Raw genomic sequence first — 22,654 nt, 5'->3', positions numbered from 1 at the left:
TCCTAAGAATATTGCTTTTCTATTATTATAATGTATAATTATAGTGTATAATACACATTATTAAAATTAAGGCCCATTTTCAACACCTAACGGTTGTTTAAATACATGAGATTTTATATTAGTTTTCTTTCAGCTAAACATAAAAATTATATATTTCCTAGAATTTTCCACATTTTGTTATTAAACTGAAATACATTATCAAATACAGATTGTTAAATTTACAATCTAAAAACAAACCACAAGCATTGCTAAATACGTGGTTTTCCTTTCAACACTATCATTCTTCTTTTGAGTGGCATTTCATTGCGAGGCCCATGAACCGCATTGCTGCACAATGAAAGTCCAAGAAAAACCGCACAACTGGAAACTGCATAACAAAACGCACAGTTGCACACAATTGTATCTAAATCGAACAAGAACTACTACAACAATCAGAAAACATGCAGAACAAGAAACAAGGGTAACAATTTGCACAGAGACAATAAACATAACCACAAAATGTTCACCAGCTTCATTATTGTCCACAATTTTGGCCTGGCAAAGGCCAATTTACAATCGCATTTAAATGCTGAAAGGGGACTTAGAAATCGAATGTGATGCATACATCGTTCAGACAGCTGATTAAAGCCATTGTCAATGTCACAATGTTATGTTAGCTAATACGTTAATCCACTTGTGGCTCTAATTGGAGATTTGCCTGTTTGCCTGATGTAAATATGAAATTTTATTTTTGACTGTAACTCAAATAGAATTGTTGATTGCTTTTGAAAAGAGAATGAGTAATTAAAGCTACTAGGGGAGAGAGAAAGAGAGAAATGAGGAGAGAGAGAAAGAATTTATTGCTCTGCAGAAATATAAGAAAATTTATCTTCCTTCCATAGATAGCTCTGACACGCTCTACTTTTCCAGCTTTTACGTCTCAAGCGTTTATGCTGCACAGCTTCAGTAGATAACTACGCAATATACTGTTAGGAAGCCTGTGAATATCCGCAGCAGCATTTCTTAACATATGCCAATCAATATTAAGCGCCAAGTGCTTTGCCTAAGCCAAGGGCCTGTATTCATTATACTCGATTAACACATACTTCAATTGAAAACCAAGTAGGTCTTCAACTTTTACAACCTGTCCGACACAAAACTAAATTATTTAAGCCAATATGCATTTCTTGGCAACCGATTCTAGCTGTTTTTTCTCTATACGTTTGCAACCCACATAACATTTTGTGTTTTTTTGTTCTATTTTTTCCTTTACAATTCCAACATCATAAGGCAATTGAAATCAATTTTCACTGCAGTTGAGTGGTTTCCCAAAAACAACAAGCGAACCCAAAGCAATGTCCAACTTAACTCTCCGGTGAGTGCTGCAACACTTTCATAAAAATATATATATATATATCTTTCTGTTTTTGCTTTGCCACTTTTGGGCTTGAAGCTCGTGTCGCTGCCAGCGGCTACAAATGCTAGTCGATAGTTGACCCAAATGCCTCAGTCATATTCCCCTGGATATAGGGGGAGAATGAGAGGAGAAAGAGAGAGAGAGATAGAGTATTCGAAAAATGCTGACTGTCACGTACAAAGAAAACTGAGTTCTTTACGCCCAACACAAAAATTTATATGCAACTCTTTGCAATTCTTTTTATTTTTATTCTTTTTTGCCCTTTTTCTTTGCACTTTTTGTCTCGTTTGTCATTCCGCAGTGCAGCGCATGTAACTGTCAAAAGCGGCAGCAACAACAACTGTCAGATATATCAAATCTTTGCCCAAACATATAAACCATGCGGGCAACACGACTGACAACTGCGGGTTTTATATGACACTGTTTACCTGTGCCAACAGCAACAACAACACTGGGAACAACAATCACATGATTTACGATTGAGTTGCGTCCTGCTTAAAAACAATGTCATTTAATTTTGACGCTCCGACAAGGCTAACGAGCAAACGACGAGTAAAAAGGTTCCACGAACAACGCGTCGTATGAGCAACGCGCAAGCAAAGCGAATATTCCGCATACGCCACGTATGTCACTTGGCATTAGCATTCGTTTTGCGTTCTCATGCATCGACTTTGAGCTTTGCCTGTTGTGACTTTCGAACATTTTGCTTTGCATATTTTTGAGCACGCAGACATGTGGAAATTATAAAGACAAAAATGTTATAGAAAATTGCGGCTTTAAACCAATAGCCAAACATGTGCACAGAAATAAAATGTTTACTTATAGTTTTCTTTTAATTTTCAACATATTTAATTAGTTTCCACAGCTTCTCATGTTAGCTTAACTTTTAGTTTATTTAGCTCATCAGAAACTGGCAAAGAAATTGCAATTTCTAGAGCGAACATTTTTCGCGAGTTCTGCCCGGATTTGAGGTCTATGCGGAGAAGGTTCGAGTTTATGCCGCATTGCAAATGCAGTTCACATAGTTTCTTCACTTTGAACTTGCGCAAAGTTTGGCATAGCAGCGATGGCAGCAGCAGCTTAAGTTAGGGGTTTAGCAAAAACTTGTCTGCAGCTGCAGGCAAAAGATGTTCGCACTTGAACCCTTGTAGCTGCCCAAAGCTGTGTGAATATCGTTTGGGGCTACGTCTAAAACTAACTTTGGCCGCAAATCAAGCGAGAGTTAAGGCTATGTAATAGCCCAGATAAGCAACTTTAACTATGCTATACAGATAACAAGTTAATTGCTCTCGAAATGCTCTCAAGTGAAGGCAATTTGAAACCATACTTCAAAGTCATCTCATGTGTGTGACATAATTAACATGCATGTTAAAAAAAAAATATGTATATATTTATTTTATTTGCTAAGGCAAAACTTAGTTTATATAAATATATATATAAATATTTTTTTTTAGTTTCGTTGAAATTCCCTGAGATAAATTCACAGCACATGTTAGCATAGTTTGCGAAGGACGCACACTCGTTTGGCAGCGGCAGAGAGGTGCATCCACAGGATGTGCGGCTGTCTTAGTGCACGCTCAGGCGTAAACACAGACACGACACTCAAGCGGACCAACCCGACCAGCCAACAGGGCGGAGCAAACCGGGGCAAAGCTACGGGGAATGCACAAAACAAAAGTTTCAAACGTCAAACGTTTTGTAGACTTGCGTACATTTTCTTTCTTTTAGCTTTTGCTGCTGCCTTTTCCTTTGCTCTTCTCAATTATGCAGCTTGAATAAAGCAACGGCAGGAAGCAAATAGAGGGCGAAGGTCGTTTGCATAAGCACTCAAATGTATGCTAGACTCACATATATCTACATATACATACATAGATTTCTACTACAACTGGTATGTTTTTTATTGAGTTAAACTCATTTTATTACTTTTACCTCTCAAGCACAAACATCCGAATATATTTACATTGTAATTTTCTTTAAGCTTTGCTGCTTATTTATGTAAATCTCTTGAGGTACTCAAATCTCAACTGCCCGAAACTGATAAACTCTTTAGTGTAAACACTGTTAATAAAGATTTACCTGACAATTTTGTAAATTATGTTATCAACCCAAATATTAAATTCTCTTTAAAGTCAACCAACTCCCGTTATATGCCACACATAATTAAATCGAACTGAACACACACATATCAAGGATAAAACTTCATTTCATGACCATATAATTATGTGCACACTATTCAACTGCAAGGGCATGCACATTTTCCATTCATTAGAGACGTTTTTTCGTTCCTATTTTATTTTATGCCACACAGACCGCAACTTCCATAGAGTTGACTGGCCTCCATGTGCCACATAGCACCCTCTCTTCGTGCTCATAATATGCAAAGTCTATTAAAAATCTACCCGAGTCATGTCAGCACCTCAACGTTATGTGTTAAAGAGTGTGTGCATAACATAAAAACTGTGAACTGTAGTTGTTGCCCAGCTCATGGAATACCTACACCTAACAGATTAAATAACTAATTATTAATATTAACTTTCGAATTGAAATGGTTATATAGCTTTATCAAATGTTAACTTATGTCAATTAATTCTACTTTTTGGCATTTTTTTTCAAATTTTTTGTTGATTAATAGATTTAACTGTTTCAGAACTTTTATTTATCGTTATATCTTATATATATATATATTTATGCATACACATTTTTAAAAATATTTTTAATTATTTTGTATTTCTTTTTTCTTTTTATTAATGTCTTATGTATTAATTTTTTTATTTATTTATTATTTTTTTATTCAAAAATATTGTTTCTATATTCTTTAATTATTATTTAATATTTGGCGTCAAATATCGTGTCGAAAAAGATAAAAGTTATGCCATAAAGGAATTGAAAGTTCTTACTAAAGCCTTTCTACATTTTCAAACATTCATTGTATTGACCATACATTTATAGATAGATATATTCAATAGATCTATTCCTATATTTGCTAGAAAATACTCGACATTTATAATTTAAGTACGGGTATGACAATGTCGTCGCGTCAACGAAGCGTATGAAATGTGTTATACAAGGAAGCACAAGCACACACCCATACACACACACACACATTCTCTGTACACACTTTGACACTTATAACATTTTGTGCAACGCCACCTGGCGGGCAAGTCATTAAGTGAGCTTGTTTTGTACTGATTTGTGACTACGCTTGATGAACAGAGCGCCGGCAGCGGGAGGCCATAAAACTGCTCAGACTGCACAAACACACACACACACAGGCACACATACTTATATATAATTATAATAGGCATTAAAACGGACGCCTGCGGCCAGCCAGAACAGCGTTGCCAGAATGTTTTACGCGCGCAACTAGTGAGAGAATAAAAAAAGGGTGCAGTAATAAAACTTTTTCTGGTTTCTTACTGCATACACTTCTATAAGCTTACATAGGATACTTTTGTTATCTTATGAAATGTGTGTGGAATATGTGAAATATATATATAAAAAGTCGTCCAGTATATATATATTGTATATATTTGTATCATAGCTTCTGTTAGTGTATAGCTTATTCGTCTCACCTCACTTGGCATTAACTTTCACTTAATTGTCAAACTTACCAACAAAATGACTAAGCAGCGTCCCCAGCCAGCATTTAGCGCTTGCAAATTCATTTTGTTGCTTCCGGTGAAAGACAAAGGCTGAGCAAAAGGCGCCGAAAGTCAGTTACTTACTGTTCAACAAATACATATACACAACTTTGTATATACATATATAAGCATTTATTTGTGTGCTTTAACAAAAATCAACACCAGCCACACAACCACATCTGCAAACAATGAAAACCCAACAAGCCAGCGCTTGCTTAACCACATTTATATGTATAGGTACTTTAGTTTTGGCACCCCTGCATAAGCTACACTTGGCTAGGCCCTGTGGAAAACCCCTATTCAATTGTTACCCGTAAAATACTCTTCATGCATTTCCGTTATATTTCAGACGCTTTCCACTTTTATTTTGCGCCTTTTGTATTCTCATATTTTCTGTTTTTCAACATCGCGTGCGAAAGGCGCATTACGAGCATTCGCAGTGTTTTTGTTGTTAGTTTTAGCTGTTGGCTATATGGGAATTGAAATTGGGTTAGTAGTAAATTCTGTTGTTTGTTTGCGCTATCTCTGAATGGGCTTGCTGAAAAGCCAAAAGCAAATTGCATGCAAATTCCTTTCGCTTTGTTTTCTGTCTGCTCGAAATTCAAGTGCATTTTCGTGCTGCATACTTTTGGGCGATGTCAGCGAAATCAAATGCTTAAATTAACTAAATTAAAATGCAATTCAATTAAATTGAGTCAAGTGTTAAACAGCGCTCTTGGCTAATTGCGCGCTAAAAACAACAATTGTATAAATCAGAAATTAAAGAAAAGTCCATTTAAATTTTCTGCTTAAGTGACTCTCAAAATGGGCTTGAATTTTCGAATTGTCATTCTGTGATTTATTTTATTTGAGCAAGGCGTGGCACCAAATTTATAGTCAAATGCGTAAGAGATTTTCATCTTCTCGCTGGAAACGGAAAAGGATATAAATATACGCCCACTTGTGGGCGGCATGATGCTAGAGCAATTTCCTGTACAACTACATCGTCGAGTTGTCAAATGCACTGAGAGCACAAAGAAGATATATATTGAGCATAAGAATTTAAAGACTAAACTTAAGAAAAATTCAAATATGTTTTATATTGTTTGGTATACGAAAAATGAATCAACTTTTGTAAAAGATTCGCCTTGAAGAAGCACAGGACAGAAGCATTTACTATGCTAAATGAGCCCAGGTTTTCTATAGATCTTTTTCGAGCCTCGAACTTTTTTGATTTAAATCAAAGTTTTTGTATTAAAATTTTGATATAATTTTGTTAAAGGATGAACAACTCCTAACGCCGTCAATACCATGTTCATTTTTGAACATTTTCCCGAGGATTGGAAACGTCACTGCAGGAATCTGCCTCCCTTCAAAAAAATTCCTTCTTTAACGCTTACTAGAGCCGTCCACATATTTATGCTTTAACTCATATATTACTATAAACTTCATTCACAGCTAGTTCAATTTACAAGGTTGCTTATAAATAAAGTTATTAATTACAATCGATTTTTAAGCAGCACAAACAACTTAGACCTTGGCCTAAGAAAACACTAGGCTGTGATTTGAACTCTTAACCTATTTATTCAGCTATATAATAGTGCATTTGCTATATTAGATAGTTAATTCAAGGAGTTCTGCCCACCAGTTTATGTAAGTAACTAAATCTAAATCTAAATTCAAGGAGTTCTGCTCACCAGTTTATGTAAGTAACTAAATCTAAATCTTTTGCTACCTTCGGATATAGTATAAAATGAAAGTATATATGTTATGTATACATATATCTGGCAATCACAACTGCCCACCTGACTATTCAAGCCAAGTTTGTTGCTATCATTTTGTCGTTTTCACAATAGCTTGCTTTCTTAGTGCTTCAATGCACTGCATAGAACATGTCTGCAGGCCATAAAAACTAATCACCCACGAGGCACAAGGACACACACACAATATCCTGGCTATACACATGACTTGCATTCGCTAACTCTCTCTCTCTTTCTAACTCGTCTCTCCCTCTCTCTCTCTCATACACTTTCTGTTTAGCTAAAGCCGATTTGAAACAAATTAACCGCACATGGCAGCCGTCACACGGATTTAAGTGCATCGCTCGGTTGGTTGGCAATTTTCCAGTGCGAATTGAAATGCGAAGCAACACAGAGCAACACACCTGGCATAGCCCATTCAAGCTGTTGCAGGTTATACGCCCCATTAGTGCACCCACTGACCCAACATTTACTTATACCTTTTTGGCCCTCTGGCCTCATGACACGCGCTTAATTTTCAATTACGAACACATAAAGTGCGAACGGACCAGCTAATGGTAATGCCATCATATGCTGGACAGCTCCAATACAACTACAAATAGACATATAAATATATATATATATACACAGTCTATATACTATGCACATTTATATCAATGTATTGGCTTCCGCAACACGTTCACACGTTTTAACACCTTGCGATTCACGTTTTTATTTCATTCGCTGCACTTTTAATGGCGCAATACAATCAAATGCATATCATAATATAGATATGTACACAGACACACATAGATGTATGTGTGTGTGAGCGGATATGCAGGTGGCCTAAGTGAAAATAACAAGGAAGGCAGCTAATGGCAATGGCATGGGCGCAGTCAGAACTTCATAAGGGGCGTTGGTAAACATGAGTACTTTGAAATTGGAGAAGGTACAAATAGTACAAAGTATATCGACTTCAGTTCAAGATACAAATTTACCAAACTAAATAGTATACTATGGGTACACCCCTACTAAAAAGATTTCAAGCAGCAGAAAGTTGTCAGTCTATAGATGTCTATATATTTCAAATGTTTGAGTCTAAATGAAAAACTCTAGATATAAATTTTAACTTAGAGGAATATCCCTAATACAAAAGGTATACCATTAAAAAGTAGATTTCTAATAGAAAAAAAAACTATAACAAAACAATTCTTCACAGTTTAATTGACATTTAATAAATTAAGCAAAATAATATTAATATAAAATATTTAACTACCAGTTTAACTGTCTGTCAACTTATACAAAATAATACCCTCAATAGTATCTCAAGCTGTGTTGCGTCAGCAATACATAGTTACACATTAAATATTTACGAAGCAATCTCTATTTCTGCCTTCCACCTCATCCGTCTGCTAAAGTACCTGTTAACTTTAACGGGCACAGACAAAAATGGGCGTTAGGTTTACAAAGATGTCGTCGACGCCCAAGTTTAGATCAAATATTTACTCCTTCTCTTTGGCTTCTGCCTTACGTTCTGCCTTCCCCTAGCGTTCCAGTTGAGTTCACAATAGTCGCTGGCGTTGCCACCCTGAGCCAAACTATCTTCATAGTTATCTAAGCTCCCCCAGTCAGCTGTGGCCAATCCCCATTTTCAATATGAAATTCAATTATTTTGTGGCCTGCAAAAACGAACAACTTTTTATGTGTCTGCGTAATATTCAATTGTCAATTGTGATTCAATTTTTTGATTGAATTTTCTCGTCGCTTATGCTGATTGCGCACTTAGCGTCGCGTTTGCAATTAATTTAAATGTTCGCCATAAAATCAGCATTAAATATTAATTTTGAATTTGCGGTCTGTTTGCTGTTTCAGTATTATGTTTATTACCGTTATGTTGCGTTATGTTGTGGCATATTCAAACAGTTAAAAGCGCAAATTATGATCTGATGAATGACAAATTAATTAATTAATATTTTATTGACCACCTGAAAGAGACGAGCAGGAGAGGGAGTAGGACAAGATGGGTGATTCTAAAATTGACATATTCTAACGGTTGATAGTTTAAATTATTATCTGATATATAACAAACTAATTAATAAATATTTTATTGGAATAGAAAGAGAGAACGAGAGTCAGAGAAGAATAGACACGGAGGGATACAAAGAAAAATAAAAATTAGTAAAGGAAAGAGAGACAGTAAATAGAGAGTAGAAAGTAGAAAGTAGAGAGTAGAGAGTAGAGAGTAGAGAGTAGAGAGTAGAGAGTAAAGAGTAGAGAGTAGAGAGTAAAGAGTAGAGAGTAGAGAGTAGAGAGTAGAGAGTAAAGAGTAGAGAGTAGAGAGTAGGGAGTAGAGAGTAGAGAGTAGAGAGTAGAGAGTAGAGAGTAGAGAGTAGAGAGTAGAGAGTAGAGAGTAGAGAGTAGAGAGTAGAGAGTAGAGAGTAGAGAGTAGAGAGTAGAGAGTAGAGAGTAGAGAGTAGAGAGTAGAGAGTAGAGAGTAGAGAGTAGAGAGTAGAGAGTAGAGAGTAGAGAGTAGAGAGTAGAGAGTAGAGAGTAGAGAGTAGAGAGTAGAGAGTAGAGAGTAGAGAGTAGAGAGTAGAGAGTAGAGAGTAGAGAGTAGAGAGTAGAGAGTAGAGAGTAGAGAGTAGAGAGTAGAGAGTAGAGAGTAGAGAGTAGAGAGTAGAGAGTAGAGAGTAGAGAGTAGAGAGTAGAGAGTAGAGAGTAGAGAGTAGAGAGTAGAGAGTAGAGAGTAGAGTAGAGAGTATAGAGTAGATTATGTATGTTTAAATAAATTCGAAAAGAACTTCTTTCACGCACCATTTTCTGTATAGAGATTTACTTTGCTATCTTAAGAACGTAGTTCTTGTGGGACATTGCATAAATTGGTTTTGTAATTTATAGATCCTGACGACTATGGCTGGCACAGATGCTCAGCTCGTGATGGCCTATGCGCAGTTACATATTTAACATTTGCCACTTGTCTGGCAGCCCACATAAACTTTTGTGGACCCATTTTAAATGTTTGTGTACGGCTCACAGTCGGGCATTTTATGGGCGGACAGCCAAATGGACATTTCACAAACAAAAAAAAAAAGAAAAAGAAACAAAAACTTGCAGACAGACAGACGCTCGGCGCTCGCACCGTGGGACATTTTTATCTGCGGTTGTTTTATTTATGCAGCAGCTGCAATTCAGAGAAAACCAGCTAAAAAGAGGTCTGGACGCAGATATATAATATATAATATATATATTTTTGGCAGCTGCTGTAGAGCTGCAGAGCTGCAGAGCTCTTGTAGTGCTTAATTTAATTAGTATAAAGTGTAGAGCCAGAGAGAGGAGGACCAAATCAAGCTGTACATAAAGCAAATTAGTTTAGGTTTCTGCTCGAGTTGATATATTGATGTATGCATACAGTTTGTATGCCAATCAATCAATATATAATCATCAGCTAACAGCCGAGTCTATCCTTGAACTCTGACAGGGCAAAAGAAAAGAGGAAAAAAATGAACTAAACTGCCAAATGATTAAATGATAATTTGTCAGTGGCAGCTGCTGCGCCTAAACTAACACAGCACAAAAAGTAGAACACACAATGTGTTTATGTGTGTGTGGCCAAAACTTGCCTGGCACGTTAAAAATTGTGTGGCAGCAGCAGCAGGCGCCACTGCAGCCAATCGAGTTGCCGCTGCATTTGGCTTCTCCATTTTTTGTTGTTTTTTTTTTTTTTTGCGTCCCTCTATTGTTGTCTTTGTTGTTCTGGTTGTTTTTGCTTGTGTTTCGTGGCCATGAATATTTAATGAAATTAGCTCAAGATACTTGCAACGCGCTGCGGCTGTGTCGTATATGTGTGCATCCAACAGCACCCAACCAACGTCTGAGTCACGTCTTTGGCTTTGCCTGCGACACGTCTTTACCTTCCGGAATTTTAAATTAAAAATTGTTGCAACACAAAATGCGCGTTCCTAACTAATTGCCTGCATTTAGCCCAAAAAAATTATTTTGTTTGGAGAGTACTGAAGGATGAGCAGACTTAAGAGCACATTACTTAAGCTGCACTTGAGAGAGAGAGAGAGAACAGATTTGAGATGATAAATGATTTTATATCAAATATGTATATAAATAATATATAAAAAAATATGTATATACATAATCATATAAGTATATAGCGCATACATACACTTAAACTTATCTATTTCAGTGAAGTTGTCTAGTCGGAAATGCCCGACTAAGAGATACCCGGAACCCTGCGAAGTGCTACTATGCCTATGATTCTAAGCTTTCTATACACATACAAAACAAGCTTTTAGATAGGAAATTAGAATGAGTTATTGGAAAAAAATGATTAACTCTTACTACGTGTGCTGTAAAGGTATTCTATATAGCTATAAAAGTATTTTTTTAATTTTAATTTTTCTAAATTTTCAGTGTTGGCTTAGCTAAATTCTTCGCTTAAACAAATTATATATATATTCATAAAAATTTCAGAATTAATTAAATGAAGTGCTGAAAATTATAGCAAATATTTTATAAATATTATTTATAGCATTTGTATTTGTCGAGTGCACACGAGTGCATCCTCTAGATACGCGCAGCGTTACTCCTGTATTTACTATATGTTTTTATAGATATTCCACTGAAGCGTAATGTTTATCGATAAATATGCATGAGAGCGAGAGAGAAAAAACGGTAATAAATAAATGGACTCTCGATTGACAGCGAGGTGAAGGGGCAGGGGGCACGTGGAAGGTGGCATGTTCTGCAGAGGTGTTGCCATTGCCATGAAATACGCAACACGAATTCTGCGTTCAGTCAATACGGAATATTCGAAAGGCTCGCGGCAATATAAATCATAAATGGTCAGCGAACAGCAGCACGCGGGCTGGGCGGCAGGGGGACAGTTGGTTGGATGTGGCAAATATCAACATGACCAAGGGCCAAAAAGATTCGCAGTTGAAACAGATGCCGAACCTAAAAGTATGCAACGTTTGATATATGGCAAATATACGTGAAACGGCGGCTGCAGCCACACATAAAATTTCCAAACCAAAACTTAAATTTTAAAGAGTTTTTCGTATATTTTGAGGTGTGCTTAAACATAAGAACTCTTACATATAGATACCATATAATCATCTTTAGTTAAGCATTCCTAGCATGATTTTAAAACTGAAATGTTACAATTATTGATATAGCAGCTCTGAGCAGTTGCCAGGGTATTCCCTAGGCAAGTACTCCTGGATAGAGCACTCTTAGTGCTACCTGTTTACTTTGTACGTTTCTTTGACAGGTATTTGAATTAGGTATATAAATGATCAAATTCTTAAAAGAATCGTTTATCATCTTACATTCAAGTTTCTAACTTCACTTTTTTCTTTCTAAAAAGTTCTTTTGTCTCAGCATTATTTACGCGCTGACTTACTTTATAAACATTAATAGCAATTGATAAATTATATTTACACAAAATTGTTTTTTGTTGTTCTTCCAACGGAGCCAAGTAGCTTGTCGCCAATGAAAAATGCGGCAAGTTGTATGCCTTGTTATTATCCTTGCAGCAGCAACAGCGGCAGCAGCAGCTCCTGCTGTTGACACACAAAAAAGCCACAGCCGACAATTGTATAGCAGGCGAATATGCTAGAACTGGGGGCTTCTACGAAGGCTGAGTGGGCAGCGAATGGGCGTGGCAAGGCATAGTTGCAACGACAAGGAGGCCACTGTGGATGATGTTGATGATTATGAGGCTTGTCGCGGAAGGGCGCACAATAAAAGTGCAGCGTCATTGAGTAGAGCTTTACTTATTCTTTCGTATACCCTTTAAAAATGTGAAATGTGGCATGTGGCATGTGGCAAGACAGAAGCTTGATAAACTGTTACTTTTGAGTAACTAAAAAAAACTCTTTCAAAATGAACACGATCTAATTTCTCATATAAATTAAAGCAAGTATCGATAAGTTATCGATAACTAATTAACGTTTATTAACATAATAATCTAAATAGCAAGAAAAGCTTAGCAGACGTTTTGGTTCAGATATTAATTATACTTAGCCTATTGGAATTATTGATATATATATATATATATTGATATATATATATATATATATATATATATATATATATATATATATATATATATATATATATATATATATATATATTTATTTATTTATTTATTTATCGATAGGTGTTAAAGTCGATGTATCAATATAGTTTAATTTTCTTTGAAATAAATAATCGTTTATCGCTCATTATCGGTATTATTACAATCGATTTTATACACATCTGGGTCTCTCTGCAGTATAAGATAGACAATAGGATTTTTATAACTTCAACGTTTCTAAATATAATCGCCTTCGCGATTCAAGGACAAGCCACGCCTTGCCTTGCCCCGCCTTAGAGCTCATATCAAATAGATATATATATGGCTAATAATATGGAAACTTATTTGCTTTTGTTATAGAGCAAGCTGTTAGGCCCATAGAGTCTGGTCTAGGCCATGGTTTTGATTGTGCACTTGCCGCCAGCTGTTCGCTCCATATTTTTTACTCTGTGAAAATCAGAATTTTTATGCGCTGCATCATAAAGGCGAAAGACAGCGGGCGCCAAGTGCAAAGAAAATAAAATGACAAAAAAAAAATACAAAAAGCCTGTGGGCGTGGCACATAAAAACAAAAACAAAACAACTTGGCTTCAAGATAAGAACTTTATATGGCAGCGACAAGTGACGTGAAAAAAAGTAATTTATCTGGCAAGAATATAAGAGAAATTACAGGCACGCGACTCTCAAACGTTGGCCTCAAACACCCACCCACACACACTCACTCACTCGTGCCATAAAAAATGCATGAACAAATTCTTTGGGGCATGTGAACAGAAAAATGTTGCTCATTTTTGGGTGAAACGTGGAAAACGGAGAATGATTTCAAGCACTTGAAATTGGAGTTTTATTTTGGGCCTTGATTGGAGCGTTCGCTGAATTTCGAACTTCCGTGTTTGCCCTTTTATGGCCGGAAATCTCATTTACTTGCGGTTTAAGCAAATAGCAAAGGCTTTCCAGTTTATTAGACTTTTCATTAGCCAAAGTGCCAGGTAAATGAACCCAAAAAAACAGCTCGAATAGAATAGAGAAATGTCATTAATAACGCGAATGATAAATGGTATATATATTAATAACTCCATGGAGTGGACATACCTCAAAGTTGACATAAGATAGGAAACAAATGTTCTGAATGCAATCCATACTTGTTATATATTGTGTATATACTGAGCGAGTCTGAGCGATTAGTTTGCATAGAAACTGAAACACAGACATTTGCTCAATTTACTCAGCTGTTTAAATTGATCACTAATACATATATCATATTATTTATTTCTTCGTATCAAGACTAAAGTATTAAAAATATGTTTCTGTTTCTCTGCTCTCTGAATAAATATAGATAATAGCAGCAGGCCTGTTGAGTGTAACCGACTGCTTAGTACTCGTTTAGTATTGCCGGAAACAATAAGATTTATACCGATTTTGATTTCTTCTTCTTCTTTGATGCTACCCATGTACCTTATGTGGGCATCTGTAGCTGTAGTCCTAATTTGGTGATTGTAACTATAGCACTGATCATGGTATACAAAGTTCTTTTTCTCATATTTGTATATATATCATGTTTAGTACGTTTATAGAGGGGTTTACTGTCAAGTTTACCTGTCATACTTTATGTTTCTATTGTGAAATATATAGCTTTTTTCTACTTTTAATTTGCCACACGGCTAAAGGTTTAGCTTTTTAACCTGCATATTTTTCTGAGTAGTTGGTCTGTATGAATTTATATATATATATGTATATGTAAATATAAGAATATATTATAGGTTTTCCTAATTTTCCACGCCTTCAAAGAGCAATAGTTTATCAGATGAGTCTAAACAAGAGAACATATTAGAATTAAAATTTATATTTTTTTAACATTTTATTTGCACTTTAAATAATATCTATGCATTTATCAATAACAACAATAATATGTTAAGCACATAAATAATCACCCAAACAAATAGTTCTAATTTTGCAAAGCTCAAATCCCGTTGGGATTTGGGCCAAGCAGCAGCAGATGTATTATGCCCATCAGATGCCATCAAGACCAATTCCCGTTACAATCTTGCCGAACTTTCTTGCAATTTATGTGACTTTTTACACATCCACTCACACACATACGTTTACCCAACTCTGGCCCTCTTAACATTTGTTGCCAATTTTACACGCCATAAAAATCGCACCTTTCCCTTCTGGGGCTGCGAAATTTGGAAAAACCAAACTCAAGAAATCAATGTACACCCAACCAGCTAAACTACCATCCCCTGCAAAGCAGCGGCGGCAGCAGAAGCAGCCCCCAATTGGCAAAAACCACAAATATGCATAATTTATACAAACACAAGTGAAAATCAACTCCCACATACATTCACAGACACACGCACGCAATCAAATGAAATCCATATTGACAAAGCAGCTGTAAAGAGAGCGGCAGAAAGGGACAGTAAATGAAGCGCTATGCGCGAGAGGAGCACAGCATAGGCACAGCGGCAGGCCGTCTGCACATAAATAACTAAATAATTGTTTTAATAAAATTAAAAGCTCAGCTTTAGATTGCAGCGCTTACCTTAGACATAACGTTTTGCTGTGTTCTTGTTCACTAAACAAAATTTGTTGCTTTTTTACATAAAAAGAAAAGCCGTCGGCCTTTTGGGCAAAGACTAAAGCTTATGTGGTTGTTGCTAATGTTGCTGCGGTTGACGTGGGCTCGCTTTGAATTGCCTTTCCAGAAACTGCGTCGTTGTTGTTATTGCTGCTGCTGGGTTCGAGCTTGGCGCGCTCTGCTGCCAAAAGGTTGATAGTAAAAAAAAAGTAAACAGCAACAACAAAATACTAATAGCTGCACAACTTTGTTTTAGTTAATTATCAATAATTTGTGTGTTAAGTGGAGCGTTGTTTCTTTTTTTTGTATTTTTGCTTTTACTTCTTATTAATATGTTTACACACGCTAAAAGAATTCGCGCCGTTTCTTATGTCTCTTCTTTTTCACTTCTCCTAATTTGTAACGGTAAAATCCTAACAGCACACACTCACATACACAGGAACACAAGCACAGGAACGCGCACTCACACAAACTTGCGCCTGTAAATAGTTTAACATCAGTTAAATAACATCGGAGCTTACGCACAATTAATAATAATGTTATTTATTAAATTTATTTTATTTATTTTGCATTTAAATGTATTGATTTTTTTGGCGCGTTTATTTGTCTTATTTTTCAACCTGCAACGGTCTTCCACTTAGTGCTCGCGCCTGTACGTTGCGTCCGTACACCCTGCGAACAGAACGATTCACCGGAAACTGAGACTAGCAGCGCAGCAGTGTGACCCGAATGCCCAAAGAGCGTGTGCGGTATTTTTTCGGAAACAAGCAAATGTCTTAAATATACCGGCAAAAAAAATATCAAAAGGAGCTTAAAGTATCGTTCACAAAGCTATGGTGATATTTGTTCAAGACAAACACAAATGATTAAAAGCAAACAATATTTCTTAAATCATGCTTATAGTATACTCTAATTAAGCTCATGCTGGTTTATTGAATAGTTATTAATTTGTTATTCTTAGTAGATTGCATTCAAATATGCGCGCCTTAACTCCATTCATTTTTTATTTCTAGGGCTGGTAACACTGCATTTTGCCGTGCTTGGAACGAAATGCTTGCAGAACACTAAATACAAATAAATGCCTTCATTACAGTTGTTTATTCATATGTATTACAATTAAAGCCTTTTAATTAACTAAAATGTGTTTCGAAGCAGTGCTTGGTCAGTAGACCTCTAAGCAGCACCGTGATCTTAGCGAACTGGCACCCAACTTTCCAAAACTTCGCCGTACTTCTTACGATCTGGAAAGCCAAGTATGTATATAATATAAAATAATTTCCAATAAGTGTCGAAAGCTTAAGCAACAAAATGAATATCACCTGTCTTTGGAAAATCATCGGGATGCAGTTCAACGTAATGCCGGAGGACAGCATCGCGCTTAGCCAGATACTCGTTGCGTTTATTGTCCAGGAAATAGCCAGCTCCGCCGCCAATAAGTGTGAACAAAACATGATTTTGTACACCTGAGAACAAATAGTTATTATTTTAAACATAGAAAAACAATGTTACGTCACAGTGGTGCATCGCGAACTTACCAGAGAACACGGGCTTACGGAGGCCCCAGTTCATGAATAGCGCAGCGCCAAAGCCGGCCAATGCGCCGGCCATTGGATTCCATATTGGCGACAAAAATGTAGGCTGGCGTGTGCCTTTATTTGTCAATAATTCCAATGGATCGTAGACTGCCGATGCACCCATGTTGACAAATTCTTACAGCAAACAAAGTGTGACCAAATGGTGAAAACACAGAAATACCTGCTTCACGCTATATGACAGCTGTTTATCGAGTGTGCACTAAACACAGCACTTGAGCTATATCGATAAAAATGAACAGTGGAAATGAAATAAAGTGTGCCCAGAGCGAGCAAATTGGAATGTATCTGCTAATTTTGACTGCTTGTCGACTACACACATTACACATAGCTACATTCATAATTAAGGAAAGCTAGTGTGACCAGAACTAAAGCTAAATACTATAAGTAACATCTCAAATGTTCACTAAACACAGCTATGCTCAACTTATTGCACGACAAGCTAAGCGTTGCCAGATGTTGTCACATTCAAATGTTTTTTGTTGTCTTTATTTTACGTTAAGTTTTCAAAATTGTTTTACAATAGTTTTACATAAAACAACGCTGCACAAAGCTCGCAAAAGGCAATTCAAAACTGTGTAAGGCATTGTAACTGTAAACTTTAAGGCAACCTTTTACTTTTCTCTTGTATTAAATATTTTCAAGCTAAATGAAATTTAAATTTTCTTTTTTTGACATTGAACATTGAAAGCGCAAGTAAAACGTGTTTAGGCACAATTATTACATGTATATATACTAGTGTTTTTTTTCTCACGCATTTAAGCCATTAATGTACAGCTTATACAAATATATTATAGTTGGTTTTCAATATTATTTCTACAGGTAGTTAGAAGGCAAAACTGTTTCGTTTGTTTTATTTAAAAAAATTAAGACATTAAAGCTACTTATAAACAAAATGGGAGTTTTTCGGCACAAATTAAGAAAATCATTGTCGAGTTTTTTTCAAAAAACCAGCGAAAAAAAATTGTTTTTTTTTTTTTTGCAAATAAACTAAAATTATAAAAATGAAAGCAAAAAGTAAGCTAAACTAAGGCAAAAAATGTTTTACAATAAAATGTTTTCCCTTTTTTTTGTTTTTGTTTTCTTCCTTCAAATTGTACTTAAACATAAACAAGATCATCAATTAGTTAAGCGTAACTTTTGTGTTGTTTTTCTCTTTTTTTGTTGTTGTTTTGTTTTTAAGAAATGTATTGCATAAAAGTTGTTTAAAACTTGCCCTACATAAGTATTTTAATTATATATATAAATGTATATCTTTATATATTTATATATATATTTATATATATATATATATATATATATATATATTTATATATATATTTATATATATATATATATATATATATATATATATATATATATAGTTAGGTTTATTCTGTTTGCTTTGCTATTCTTTTAAAGCAATGACACATAAGTAGCACTTGAAATAGATTTGAACAACATTTGCCAATCGGGCATATATCATCATTATATAATAGTAAATAGTTTATATATATATATATATATGCATATATATATATATATATATATATATATATAGATCAAATTGTAGTTAGTTTTCTTGCTTGCTTTTAACATAGTTTTCAATTTGTTGCATAAGGAATGACATTCGCATAGAAAATCATATGTTTAAACTATAAAATAGATAAGTATGTGTAGTGGGCGAGAGGCGGGTTGAGTAGCTGTCTAATATATAACTAGTTATATATCATTCTTTATACATATATATAATATATATATATATATATATGTGTAAGGCATATATATACACACGCACACAATTGCAACACGTCTTTTACATAGTTCACTATGTGTGTGTGTGTGTGTGCGTGTGTCTTTCTGTGTCTGTATTTGTTGTTTCCTTTTCCCATCGTTTTCCTCTTTTTTTGTTTCATATAATTTCCCCGATTTTGTCTTTAGGATACGGAACTAATTGCATTATGCGGCGACCCCATCTGTGTGAGCACCTTGTCCAGCCACTGCAGCGGCCCATGCAAATGTATCTCGATCCAACAGGGCGTTGACGTGACATCCTGCCGATGGTATTCAGCGCCCCAGCCCTTCACGAACGACATGCGGATCGTGCACATTTTCGTCAGCTCGTAAACGGCCTCAAATCCATTGTTGACCGATTGCGATAGCAGTTGAGCAAATTCCTGATTGTTGAAGATCTTCAATGAACAACCTGGCGGTATTTTGCAAACGGTGCTCGGATGGAAGCCGTGATGATAGTTGCAGTTGCGCGACTGCACGAATATCGCTGAATCGGACAAGCATTCGGCATAGACCTCGCCGGTAACGTAGTACAGATGAACGCCTTTACCTATAAGCACAAAAGAAAGATAATTTAATATGGAAAAAAAAAGAAAATGTTAAATATATAATATATGTAAAGTAATTAAATTAAGTCTACATAAATTTAATATTTGTAAACTTTTAACTTAATTCAATGACTTTCCGCTTTCAACTAGAGTTGAAGCACAATTTCTCATGTCAAATTTGACAGCTACATAAATATGCCATTAAATTAACAGAAGCTTAGAAGGTTTAGCGTTGCCACATATAAGAAAGCTATTCACTTTTGACACAGTGTTGCCAGATTGTCAGGCATGCCTAACATTAGTTTAACATGAACTCTATCAAAACCCTTAACACTAGCTATAGACTTATGCCTAATATTATATTTATTTAGTTAATGTTAATGTTTACAAACTAAATAATAAATAATTAACATGACTATAACATGAATATTACCTAAGGCTTAAGCAAAAATCTTTAATATTCTATAAACTAGTCTTAAGCTTATAATAATGAGCATAAAATTCCATACTAAATTAACATGAACTTTGCCAGCAATATAAAGAAACGTATCTCGCTCTAGTTTAACTATTTTAACATGAACTTTGCTAACATAAGTTGAACATGAACTTTGCCAGGAGCATGAATTCAGCATTCTCTCTATTTTTTGTAACTACTTACCTATGTGACGGCGTGTGTTCTCTATGGTACTGTTGCGATTTACATTGCTCAGCTGGCCGAGGCAGCAGCGATCGGAGTTGTTTGATGGATTCGTAAAGCCATCGACAATGACCGAATTGTTATTGCAGTGGAACACCTCGCCGACACGGCAATTGAGCTCATAGTAGGCAATGGATGCCCAGAAGGCCGGCTCCGAGTAGCTAACCTGAGCCACATCGCCCATCTGGGCGTCGAGCATTTGTGTGCCATCGTTCGGATTGTTGGAGTTGCCATCCTCTGAGGGACTGTAAGCGGGCGGCGGTGTACCAGCCAAGCTATCGTACGGCGAATTCGGATTCGAGTTCACGGAACTGGGGCTGCCCACCGATGTGTTGCTGTTGCTGAGACTATGCGAATTGAAGCCACTGTTCGAGTAGCTGACATTGTGCGGCATACTCGGCTCGGCCATCTGATTGAACTGCAGCATCGAGTGGCCCGGCGCGAATTCCGAGTGACGCGGCACTAACACTGGTGGCAATACTGGACTCTCCACGCGCTTGTAGTGATACGGATTGATGCAGACCTCCTTCTGTTTGGCGCTGAACGGATATTGGCATAATTCGAGCGGTTTCAGTTCGTGATGCGACTGTAGATCCGGCCAGCGCCAGACGCGGCAATAAATCACATGCGGCAGACCTTTGCGATGAGATACCTGAGCGAGAGAAGATCGAGTTGAATGCTTAAGCTGGAGATTCGCAAAGGGCAATAATTTTACAGATACTATTTAATAGGTTAACTATATCTATATCTATATCTGCTACTCTATCTAAAGCTATTTTGTACTACCCACCTTTACTTACTACTATATCTATAACTACTACTGTCTATCTTTATATACTATTGCATATCTATAGCTACTAGTATATCTACTATTAACCTACATACTATAACTATATCTTTCTACTACATCTATAGCTACTACTACCTATTTATTGGTACTACTATATAGCTACTACTATATCTAAAACTACTTATTAATTCCTATACTAACTACTTATATTTACTACTAAGTCTACTACTAGCTATATCCACTTCGATATCTACAACTAATTTACCTACTACTATATTTTACTAGTTTATTTATATCTACTACTGCCTATCTATAGCTACTACTATTTCTACTACTACCTCTCTATAGCTACTACTATGTCTACTACTACACATATATAGTTACTACTACTACCTACACCTACTACTACTATTGCATATACTATCTGGACTATGTCAATCAATTTTCTACATTGTTGCCAATAGTTTCTATTCCTCTTAATTAATATTTTCTCAAAGTTGTATAGAATTCTAAAATTTATACATCTAATAATCTCAGTATGCTTTGTAAATATAAACCTTTCTCTCATTTACAATTTCTATATATTGTTGTACCTTCTGTGCAATTTGCTGTCAATATATACTGCCCAATACTTTGCCTTTTCATATAGAGATATTCCCGCTGTCATCCATTGTTATTGCTTTTATTTTATCCCTTCTATTTTACTCTTCTCTTATTACCAATTCAATTCAATTTAATTCAATTCCTTCATATTTTCATCTCCATATTGTCCTCCATTATCACTTTTTATGATACAATTATTTATAATATATATTTTACATATACATATAATTATATTTTACTCTAAGCTAAAGCTCACTTTACAACTACTCCCATCTAAATCAACCATTCAATAATTGAATGCTCTTAGAGATCCATTGAGCTGTTATTCATCGTCACTTTTTTGGCTGCTCAATTTCGTTTATTTATTTATACTTTACTTAAAACTTTATTCTTTATTCTGCCCTTTATTCAGCTCTATAGCGCTTGCCCCACTCTGTTCGTTCAGTTACCTGTAATCGTCCGTCTAGCGATCGTGGTATGGTCACACACTTGGATGGCTGACCGGGGCAGGATAGGGCACGTTCTAGTTCCTCGATGGCACCTTTGCGCTTCTTGAGCTTCTTAACCAAACTGTCGACGGCCTTCTCGGCCCATTTCTCCTCCTCGTCGCCCTGTTTCCAGCCCAGCAACTTTTTGACGGCCGGCGATTGGAATGAGAAGAGGGTGCCCAATGTGGTGATGGCGCTGCTCGTGTTCGACTCGACATCATCGGTGTCCATTCTGTGGATGTGGTGGTTGTTGCTGCTGCTGCTGCTGCTAACGCTGCTGCTGTTGATGTTGTTGTTGTTATTATTATTGTTGTTGTTGTTGCTACCACCACTAATGTTGTTGTTGTTGCTGCTGCTTTGGGGTGGAGTTACCCGATAACCGGTATAACTATCAACGGGCGGATAGTCTGTGAATAGACCAATGCAAATGCGTTAGATATACATATTGGATTTATATGCATACATCAATATCAATAAAAATAATATATATATATATATATAAATATAGATATATGTAAAGCCACGATTAGATTCGATTTAAGCAACGCCCACAACAGACTTGGCCATGTGCCCAGCTTCAAATGAAGTCGTCGTCTGATTGATTGAAAGGGGAAGCCAAAGGAGGGGTCTCAAATGGTTGTTGTTGTTGTTGTTGCAGCTGCTGCCAGGCACAAATCATGCTTGACTCCGCCCCCCTTTGGGCGCCGAGCTTTTTTGATCAAGGCCAGCGTCCATTGCATGC

General features: G+C 36.1%; 3 protein-coding genes across 3 annotated transcripts in view; all 3 read right to left on the bottom strand.

Moving 5' to 3' along the window:
* Window positions 1–15,984, bottom strand: part of LOC111599125 (AF4/FMR2 family member 4-like) — a 55,387-nt gene extending 39,403 nt beyond the window's left edge. The window contains exon 1 of the mRNA XM_030224530.1: window positions 15,386–15,984. Within this exon, the coding sequence (XP_030080390.1) occupies window positions 15,386–15,394 (9 nt within the window). The 5' untranslated portion in view covers window positions 15,395–15,984. The remainder of the gene's footprint in view (window positions 1–15,385) is intronic.
* A 516-nt stretch (window positions 15,985–16,500) lies between these two features.
* On the bottom strand, window positions 16,501–17,164 carry LOC111599157 (NADH dehydrogenase [ubiquinone] 1 subunit C2). The gene is made up of 3 exons (XM_023314728.2): window positions 16,957–17,164; window positions 16,741–16,884; window positions 16,501–16,662 (listed from the first exon to the last, which is right to left on the bottom strand). Exons 1-3 carry the CDS (start codon window positions 17,117–17,119, stop codon window positions 16,613–16,615), a joined length of 357 nt encoding a protein of 118 aa, XP_023170496.1. The 5' UTR covers window positions 17,120–17,164; the 3' UTR covers window positions 16,501–16,612.
* A 1,742-nt stretch (window positions 17,165–18,906) lies between these two features.
* Window positions 18,907–22,317, bottom strand: LOC111599171 (protein mothers against dpp). Its single transcript, XM_030224469.1, has 3 exons — window positions 21,874–22,317; window positions 19,993–20,683; window positions 18,907–19,336 (listed from the first exon to the last, which is right to left on the bottom strand). The coding sequence occupies exons 1-3, from the start codon at window positions 22,141–22,143 to the stop codon at window positions 18,930–18,932; spliced, it is 1,368 nt and encodes a 455-aa protein (XP_030080329.1). The 5' UTR covers window positions 22,144–22,317; the 3' UTR covers window positions 18,907–18,929.
* Window positions 22,318–22,654: the final 337 nt, after the last annotated feature.

The sequence above is a fragment of the Drosophila hydei genome, unplaced genomic scaffold (genome assembly GCF_003285905.1).
Source record: "Drosophila hydei strain 15085-1641.00,03,60 unplaced genomic scaffold, DhydRS2 tig00008114-arrow-pilon, whole genome shotgun sequence".
Taxonomy (NCBI): domain Eukaryota; kingdom Metazoa; phylum Arthropoda; class Insecta; order Diptera; family Drosophilidae; genus Drosophila; species Drosophila hydei.
Note: the sequence above shows the minus strand (reverse complement) of the source record. Positions and strands in the feature narration are given on the sequence as shown.

Coding starts and splice junctions, on each gene's coding strand:
- LOC111599171 (XM_030224469.1), bottom strand. CDS start 22,143: ATGGACACCGATGATGTCGAGTCGAACACGAGCAGCGCCATCACCACA. Junction 20,684..21,873: donor CGCTAGACGGACGATTACAG/GTAACTGAACGA, acceptor TCTCTCGCTCAG/GTATCTCATCGCAAAGGTCT. Junction 19,337..19,992: donor GAACACACGCCGTCACATAG/GTAAGTAGTTAC, acceptor TTGTGCTTATAG/GTAAAGGCGTTCATCTGTAC.
- LOC111599157 (XM_023314728.2), bottom strand. CDS start 17,119: ATGGGTGCATCGGCAGTCTACGATCCATTGGAATTATTGACAAATAAA. Junction 16,885..16,956: donor CCGTAAGCCCGTGTTCTCTG/GTAAGTTCGCGA, acceptor ATTTGTTCTCAG/GTGTACAAAATCATGTTTTG. Junction 16,663..16,740: donor CGATGATTTTCCAAAGACAG/GTGATATTCATT, acceptor TTGGCTTTCCAG/ATCGTAAGAAGTACGGCGAA.